Below are 9,790 nucleotides of genomic sequence, written 5' to 3' on the forward strand. Positions count from 1 at the left end.
TCTTTCATATTCCAAGTGAATGTTAATCGTACTATTTTCCCACATGTGTAAGTAATAACAGCTCTTAGAAAATGGAATGGAAATCTTCCCAACCCATGCTGGCTTGAAATTGGAGCATTTTGACAAAGTAATCCCTCAAAAATATTAAATCCCAAATATGGCATGTAAGTGTATTTGGTAAGTTATGCTTATACCTTTTGCTTTCTATTTTAACAGATTGAAGTTAAAAACAAGGCATTGAGGTTAGAAGAACTACAATCCAAAGTTAATGATCTTAAAGAATTAACTAAAAATCCAGATACACCGCCAGACCTGCAGGTCAGTACTGCATTCGTTTTGTAAGAACTGCTGTGTCCTAGACTCTCCCTTTCTTTGTATCTGTCTCTCTTTCTTCCCCACTCCTCCCTACTAAAAAAAAAGTTTTATATGTTCCCATTGGCCTTCCTTTCACAATTCCAAGCAAATATGTGGTTCTTATCATATATGAGTGTTTTAAATATTAATAGCTTTAGAATTCCATGTCCCAGTATTTAAAAAACATATTTATTTAACTTTATTTATTTATTTGTGTATTTTAATTTGACCAGAGAGAGACACAGAGAGAGAGAGTAGGAATATGAGAAAGCAAGCCACCAGGTCTGGGACTCAAACCATGGTTAGCCATGTGGGAATGTCCATCTCCTTAACCACCATGCTACCTGCTGGCCTCACCATGTACCAGTCTTAAAAGCAGAATTCTAACTCATATTACCATAAGATTCGTTATCTTTTTATTTTTCTTACTAAATTTCATTATTTTTCTTACTAAATCCAGCTTTCCTCATGGATGATTTTGACTAGACAGGAACAGAACATGCTTTTATGAACATAAATGTTCTTATTGATACTGTCCAAGTCTATTTTCTCAATTACTGGATTTGGAGGGACTACCACTGCAAATCTCCCTTCAAGGACCTTTACATGGCACCACCTACAAGGACCAGGACGCAGGGCAAGACAGAGCAGGCTAGCCAGGAGTTTCCAGTAGCAAGAGGGATCCAGCCTGCCTGGTCTTTTTGAGCTGCCAGCCCTAGGCTCCAGACTGAGACTGCTGCATCCCTGTCCACCTCTATATTTGTGACTGTTCTTGTGGATTTTTCTCTCCATTTTCTCCCTCTCGTGTCTTGATCCTCGATTTGCCACTTCATGCTAACGAATCGATGTAGCTCAATCACTTTTTGCCCTGACCTGAGACTGCGTTGTCCATCTGTCCGTCCCTGCTGTAGATGATATCTATGTACAGCAGTGTCAAAAGCTTTGCCTGAAGAAAAGAGAAGCAGGGGCCAGCAGTTAGCATAATGGCTATGTCGCTGGACTCCCATGTAGCCTACCACAGTTTGCATCCTGGGCCCAGTGGCTTAAACTCATGCCGGGCGCGTGTGCGTGCGTGCCCAAGATCCCGAGAGGAGAATGGAGGAGAAGGGATTACAGCGTGGCCATCTCCCCCAGGGGGGTGATTTCTCGCTTTTTATCTCTCTGTCTCTCTCGGTCTTTCTGGCGAGCGCACGTGCCCTATAGCAAAACCTCTCAAAAAAAAAAAAAAAGAAAAAAGAAAAGAGAAGCAGATGGGATGCCATTTATATACAAACTTAAGACTGTCTGCTTATGCTGTGGGCACTGAGGTGACCAAGGGGCAACATTTGGACTTTTTTTTTTTAATTGCCAGAGGGCACATGTATTCACTAGAAAGAGAGAGAAAAACAGAGTGACAAAGAATGTGAGAGGGGAAATCACCCTTGCCCTATGGGGCATGGTCTCGTTACAGTTCTGTTTCCCCCATTTCTCCATCTTGTCAGGATTTGGGACATACACGCACGTGCCAGGTGTGTTTTTCAAGCTGCTGGGACAGTGATTCGAGCAGTGAATTGGCCACGTGAGAGCCACCTCCCTTAAACACTAGGCTGCAGGGCAAGCTCAGCAGGTTTTGAACTGAACTTTTGCACAGTGAAGATCAAGACAGTATTTTGGAAGTGCTTCTGTGGTCTTTCTCCCACACACATGCACACACACATGCTACACACACACATCCATGCACTGGAGGAAGAGGTGCAGGAGTGCCTTACTTTACCTCAAGCCCAGACAGAAGTGTTTCAGTAAAACCAGCTGAGAACAGGATATTTGTCCCCTGCAATCAGCATGCATAAGGTTCTAGTCTCTACCTCCTGAGAGCTCTATAGGTGACAGACTGGCTGCCTGCTGACAAAGGTGACTATGGGACCTGCATCAGTAAGAGGTTAATGCCAGTGTATGACCCTGGCTCATTCATGAACCACGTAGGAAAAGGAAGTCGGAGGCCACTGTGTGAGGCCATCTGAGCTTGCCCAGGAGGACAGCTGTGAGGAAGAGGAGACTCAGCAGGGAGAAGGTGCAGAGATGCCTACAAGCTGAGGAAGAAAAAGGCAAAGAGCCAGAGAGGAGTGTATTCCCTGAGTCCAGGAGCTTCAGTAAGAGGTCCTAGCACTGAGGTGTGTGTGTTGGGGGCGGAGGCATGGAGATTCTCAGGAAAACCCATGGACCAAGGCCCCTCAGCAGAATGAATGTAAATATCGCTTGGCCTAGCGAACACAAATGCTAGCTTATGATGGTGATAAAACTACTCAGACTCCACAGCCCACCTCTTGCCAGTGCAAGCCTTCAGGGGCCATAAGTTATACAGAATGGGAGGATAGAAATAAAATAAAGAAAAAGGGAAAAAAGACACCTGAACTCCCTTCCCCAGTGTGGGCTGCCTGCTTATAGATCTGAGCTGGGAGTAAGTACGTAAAGCTTCAATTTCATGTTAGGTTCAACGTTTTGATTACTAAGGAGGGCTGGATGCTTAAATTGAACTGAGACTGTTTTGCAGTTTGGGTGACTATAAGGCTTTTCTTAACTAAGGCACCAGGACAGTCAACCCTCCTGAAATATATTTGGTAATTGGGAAGGTCATGACATATTTTTCTGTGCAAAAATGCATAATGGTTTTTCCAACCACCTAGTATCATCCTGGGGAAAGAAAAGAACTACCAGATATTTTACAAGGACAATGGGAAACATAAATAGAATTTTTAAAATGATATATATATATTTTTGGAGAGGTTTTTGCTATAGGGCACATATGCTCACCAGAAAGACAGAGAGACAGAGAGACAGAAAGTGAGAAATCACCCCCCAGGGGGGATGGCCACACCCCAATACTTTCTCCTTCATTCTCCTCTTGGGATCTTGGACACACACACATATGTACCCAGAGTGAGTTTAAGCCACCGGGTCCAGTACTCGAACCGCTGTTGACTACATAGGAATCCAGCAACATAGCCATTACGACAACTGTTGGTCCCAATGATAAAATCTTTTAATGGTGCTTGTCCTGTACAATGGCTACATATGGACAGAAAATGTGGAACATTTCCGAGGAGAACTAAGAACAAGTTTTTGGTTATCTCCTTGGTAATTCTGTGTCCATCCAGCTCAGCTTTCAGAAGGTGATGTCACATATTCCCTGGAACTTAGTCCAAACTGCCACCCCCACATCCAGTGTTAGCTGCAATCCTTATTCTTCCCATCTTCCCATCACTTAATATGTTTAACTACTTGTACTGAGTGGTCTTCCTCCTTGGAAAACCAGTGTGTGAGCCAGCTTCCATGGTGAGGCTTGTGTTTTTGACATGTAAGTCACGCATGAATAGAATTCCTAGTGAATGAGTGTTCTTCTGCTCTTCACAGATTCTAATAACATCTTGCTTTGTATTTAGTTTATAGAAGCAGACTTAAGGCAGAAACTAGAGCACGCCAAAGAAATAACCGAAGAAGCAAAAGTAACCTTAAAAGATTTCACTGCTCAAAGTACCCAAGTGGAGAAATTTGTCAATGACATAACAGGGTGGCTGACAAAAGTGGAAGAATCCTTGGTGCTCTGTGCCCAAACCGAGACTTGTGAAGGGCTGAAGAAAGTAAAGGTAGGACATAATCATTCAGTGTTTGCTTGATCGGTGATAATAGTTTTCACATTTTATAGTGACTGTACTAAATAGTATAACCTCTGCTTTCAGTCGCCCATAGTATCAGCAGATCAGCTCATTTATGGTATTGTACACAGCAAAGTAAGCAGCAGGTAAAGAAGTACATGAAATTATTAAGAAACCAACAATGAATAATCTAGAAACATAAAGTATGCATTAAAGTGTTGCTGTAGGGCCTGCCCTTAGTCCAGACTTTTTAAAATTAGATTGTTGGCAAAGTCATCATGTATTTTCATATGTTTTTCTATGCAAAAATGCATCATTATTTTAAAAAAAAATAAAAACAGTCTCTGGGGGGTGGGATTAAAGGCTGGAACCTATAGATTAGCTATTGGACTTGCCATAAATGCCAGAATGCCAGATAGTTTTTTAGCACTGAATTATTCTTGTTATTCAGTATAACTGCTTTCATCTAGACAGTGGTATATTTTGGGGGAAAAATAAAGGAGTTGAGAAACCATTCCACTCCCATCTCGTCTGTCCATATTAATGAATAACATTCTTAATCAGCTGCTTGTGAACAATGTGCCTCAGTTAATTTTTCAGTATTTGAAGGTATGGTCTGTTCTCTTTTAGCACATTTTATTACTGTAATGAGATTATGGACATATATGTTTGCTTTTTAAAAAATATTGGATTATTAGTTTATTTCTATTTATAACTCCAAAAACTGTATTTCTTCCATGAGAGAGAGAGGGAGATAAAGGCAACCTCAACAAGGTCTTCATGCTGTGATCACCCCCACTCTTAACTGGCTCAGGTCATGGCCTACTCAGGGAGTTCTCTTATGGGCCCAGCTGTGTTACCACTGTACCACCACCTGACTTGGGGACATATAAATATACACAAAATATTCTGTTGAGATTTTGGGCACACATCCCCTCAGAATGTTTTTCAAGTTGCTGGGCCAGTATTCACACCATGGTTTGCCATATGGGAGCCAGCTTCCTTAATCAGTAGGCCACAGGACCAGCCCAAATACATATATTTTTAAGTTAACTATTGGTGCTTTTGGTGTCACCCGTGATGCTAAAACAAAGCCCAAGTGGCTCATTGAAGACTGTGAATTATGATGGTTTCTAATAAGAAACTGAACCCAAGTTCATGGGCTGGAATCTATAAGGACCTATTAATTTGTTCAAAATCCTGCACTACTGCATGTATTCTAGCCAGTTCTCAATGACTCTTTGTTACCTAGGAGAAATGGGCAAAATTCTGAAAGTATTAATCCAGTTATATCACAAGGACTGAAAACAAAACAAAACAAAAAAACTCCACCAAAATGTGTATACTACTGAGTGTAATCAAGTTCAGATATAATAATGATAATACCACAGTGGAGTAGATGGAGTATTTCTCTGGATTGTGATAAATATACTTCACTGTATACTTTTTGTTTTGGAGAGGTTTTTGCTATAGGACATGTTGGCTCACAAGAAAGACAGATACAGAAGCAGAAAATGAGAAATCACCACCACTACCCCCACCCCCCAAGGGGAGATGGCCACGCTACAATCCCTTCTCCACCATTCTCCTCTTGGGATCTTGGACACGCATGTACAAGCACCGGGTATGAGTTTAAGCCACAGGATCAGGACTCAAACCGTGGTCAACTACATGGGAGTCTAGCAACGTAACCATTACTCCAACCGCTGGTTTCCTTCATAGTATACTTTTATTCTGTAGGATATACAAAAAGAACTTGAAAGTCAACAAGGCAGCATCATCTTGACCCAAGAAAATCTCAACAGTTTGTGCCGCAAGTACCATTCAGTTGAGTTGGAGGGCCTGGGCCGTGCCATGACTGGATTGATAAAGAAGCATGAAGCTGTGAGTCAGATGTGCTCCAAAACTCAGGCCAGCCTGCAGGATTCTCTGGAAAAACACTTCAATGGTGAGTTCTGATGGATCTTAGCATGAATATTTGTTTATAAGAAAAAACTCTAAACCAAATACTCCCAAGAAACTGTCAGCAGAAGTTTGAGGGAACTTTCCAGAAGGATATTATTTTAAATTTATTTGTGCTTTGAGATTTCATCAATAGAAGTGCTATGCTTGGAGCTCTTATTCTGCATAGAATTCTTCCTCTTTCTCCCCAAGAAATTAGGGGTCTATCATTTTGATGTTTCCAAATTTTATCTGGATTGTCTACATCTAGCTCATGCATGTTACTGTGGAAAATGACTTCTGTTCAAGTGGGTAGCAGCCACTGTCTAAATAACTATTGAATGTATCTGTGCTATGATGGAGTGACACAGTATTTTGGATGTGAAGGCCGTCAAATAGCGCCAGCCACACAATCCAAGAACAGCCAGTCCTAGGTCCCTCCCTCTGATTCCCACACAGCAGTGCCTGTGCTCTGAGGTGGATGTGTAATGACTCTCTAAGTCAACCTGGTGGAAAGAAGATGTGGTACCCATCCCTGAAGTATTTCTACCCTTGCACTTTCATGTATGCCAGCAATTAATTACTTTTCTTTACCAAAAGAAAGAAACCCAATGAAATGCAGATTTCCAAAAATACATATTTCGGGACCAGCAGTTAGCGTAATGGCTATGTCTCTGGACTCCCACGTAGTTGACCGCAGTTCGCGTCCCGGACCCGGTGGCTTAAAACTCATGCCAGGCATGTGTGCGCGCGTGCCCAAGATCCCAAGAGGAGAATGGAGGAGAAGGGATTGCAGCGTGGCCATCCCCCCTGGGGGGTGATTTATCGCCTTCTGTCTCTCTGTCTCTCTCTGTCTGGTGAGCGCATGCACCCTATAGAAAAAAACCTCTAAAAAAATACATATTTCATTTTGGACCTTTTTCTGAGATGATTTTCTCAATTCTGCCATGAATAGTCATGGGGTATAGACCATGCTGTGTTATTTTCTAATCATGTTCTTTCTGAAATAATTTGTAAGGCTAGTTGAGATGGACTGAAGGTCAGAAATAACTCATTGTGGCAACCCTAGATGCTTATTCAGTGTTTTGGATTTAATTCTGATTGTTATTACTTTCAAAAGATTCTATGCAGGAATTCCAAGAATGGTTTTTGAGAGCAAAGACTGTGGCTAAAGAATCATCAGATCGAAGTGGCGACAGCAAAGTTCTAGAGGCAAAGCTCCATGACCTTCAGGTAAGAAGCTGTACCCTTCTTTCTGCAAACCGTACTTGAGTGGCTACAGGTCAGACCCAAAGCATCTCTTTCCCCAAATCTTATTTTAGTCAATGTTTTCTTCTTCCCTTATATAGTTAGGTTTACTGCTCAGAAGGAAACAGGCAACCTGAAAAAAAAGAAAAAATAAATTGGAGCTAGAAAATTTCTACATCCCTTTCCTTTTTTTTTTTAGCTTATTGACCATGTCTTGGGATTCATTCAAAACCCACTTTTAATTTTTATAGCAGTGAAAGTATAAATAATTGTATCTATTTTAAATCACTGTTGTGGAGGTGTTTTGAAAGAAGAAACATGGCTTGTATTCTTTTTTAATAACTTATGATCAAAATTTGAAGATAAGAAACATTCCAATTGAAGTAATAGATATAGGTTTACTGACTATGAGCAGTATGGATTCAGGAAGGAGAGGCAAAGTTAAAAAGCGATTTACAGAAGCATAGGTTCACATTAGGTATTGGTCAAGTTTTTCGAATAGCCATTCTAAATACTAAGTTGAGCATTCTAAAAAATAATTTAAAAATTAATAAGGACCATGAAGATTTGTGGCCCAAGGAGGTGATTAAAATCATGTGTATAAATCATTAAATCAGAAATCAGGGTAGGAACATTGTTAGAATAAAAGAAGCTGTTTGCAGGAAGTGTGGTGATTTCACATGTTGAATTACCTCCTTTTAATCTTGAGATACAGTGGAACTCAACAAAGAAATGTCCAAGTGGCCATTGCAAATGCAACCCTGTAGTCAGAGAAGAGGCAGGGTCAGCACTGAATTCTGGGATTCTTTTGCCTGTGCCATGCCTGTACATAGATCTTCCCAAAAATAGGTGCAAGAAAGAAGGGATGAGAGGACAAGATTTTGTGTGCAGGATGAATCAGAGGAGGAGGAAATGGTTAGAAAGATGTCACACTCACTGTGTAAGGATTGGCACCTGGACTAGGTTGGAACAGTGAGAATGGGGAGAGATTGCGATCACCACCTTGACAACATCCTTTTATCCAGCTAGACATTGATCAGTTTGTCCTCACCGAATCCAATGGCCGGCTGGCATCATCTTCCGTAGGAGTCTTGGTTATATCCAATTGCATGCATCATTCTCACTCCAGCCTTGATAGACATTTTACTTTCTGCTTGGGCTTTTGTTTCCATTTTCTGGTTCTACTATCTCAGCTCCTATATACTAAGGTCTATGAAAAACAATAGTGTGTATTTCATATGTTCTTTATTTCCTAAAACAGAACATCCTGGACTCAGTCAGTGACGGACAGAGGAAGCTTGATGCAGTGACTCAGGAAGGACAAACTTTGTATGCACACTTGCCTAAACAAATTGTCAGCAATATTCAGGAACAAATTACCAGGGCTAATGAAGAGTTTCAAGCATTTCTGAAACAATGCCTTAAAGACAAACAGGCACTTCAAGACTGTGCTTCAGAACTTGGGAGGTAAGTTGTTTTGATAAATGTCCATTTTATCATACACATAATGGGTTTTCAAAGATTTAAAAAGAAGAGCCATATGCATAAGCATATAACATTTGGAATTGTGAGTTTAAATTACAGCAAGCTTTGATCATGAGGACAGGTTCTTACTGAAACAATAGCTGATTGCTGAGACTGTGGAATTACTTTTTTTTATGTCCTCCATTCATTATTTTTATTTATTTCATTTTCTTTTATATATTCAATCACATTATTTAGCTTACAAAGTAAATATTTCAGTATGTAAACATTTCTCCCTATTCCAGTTGATAAAACTATAAAATATCTTCAACAGATAATACCATATTTCTTTGTCCCATTAATGCTTTGCCTTCGTATTTTTCTTCTAAATGTCCTTCCTCAGGCCCACACACACAATATCTGGTATTTACACCCATTTACTATGTTTGTATATCCTTCAGTCAGTTTCAGTCATAGAGTGCAGACACTTGGTATATATTAAGTGGGGACATACAATGTCTCTTCTTCATAGCCTGGCTTGCTTCACTCCCCAGTAAATCTTCCATATTATTCCACTTTCTGAGAAAAGCCAGGGTTTTTTTTGTTTGTTTTTTTTTGTTTTTGTTTTTGTTTTTTTTATGGCTGAATAGTATTTCATAGAGTGTATGTGCCACAGTTTTTCAATCCATTTATCTGTTTGGGGGCATTTGGGTTGGTCCCATGTCTTACCAATTGTGAATAGTGCTGCAATAAACATCGATGTACAAGCACTTTTCCAATGAAGAATTCTTCTGTCCTTTGGGTAGATACCAAAGAGTGGGATTGCTGGATCATATGGCAGTTATATTTGTATATTTTTGAGGAATCTCCAAACTGTTCTCCACAGTGGCTGGACTAATTTACATTGCCACCAGCAGTGTAAGAGAGTTCCCCTTTCATCACACCCCCACCGACACTTATCTATTTTTTTTTTTTGAGAGGTTTTTGTCATAGGGCATGTGTGCTCACCAGGGAGAGAGACAGAGAGAGAGAGAGAAAGCACCCCTAAGGGGATGGCCATGCCACAATCCTTTCTCCATTCCTTCGGGGTTGGGGGCACCAATGCACACACAGCCGGCATGTCTTATCAGCTGCCGAGTCCACACACCCAG

General features: G+C 40.7%; 1 protein-coding gene across 1 annotated transcript in view; it reads left to right on the forward strand.

Moving 5' to 3' along the window:
* The window catches only part of SYNE1 (spectrin repeat containing nuclear envelope protein 1), a 596,966-nt gene that overhangs the window by 273,843 nt on the left and 313,333 nt on the right, over positions 1–9,790 (forward strand). Inside the window, exons 44-48 of the mRNA XM_027769865.1 lie at positions 217–318; positions 3,774–3,977; positions 5,727–5,934; positions 7,048–7,160; positions 8,437–8,642. Of these exons, the coding sequence (XP_027625666.1) occupies positions 217–318; positions 3,774–3,977; positions 5,727–5,934; positions 7,048–7,160; positions 8,437–8,642 (833 nt within the window). The remainder of the gene's footprint in view (positions 1–216; positions 319–3,773; positions 3,978–5,726; positions 5,935–7,047; positions 7,161–8,436; positions 8,643–9,790) is intronic.

Source organism: Tupaia chinensis, unplaced genomic scaffold (assembly GCF_000334495.1).
Source record: "Tupaia chinensis unplaced genomic scaffold, TupChi_1.0 Scaffold000014_1, whole genome shotgun sequence".
Taxonomy (NCBI): domain Eukaryota; kingdom Metazoa; phylum Chordata; class Mammalia; order Scandentia; family Tupaiidae; genus Tupaia; species Tupaia belangeri.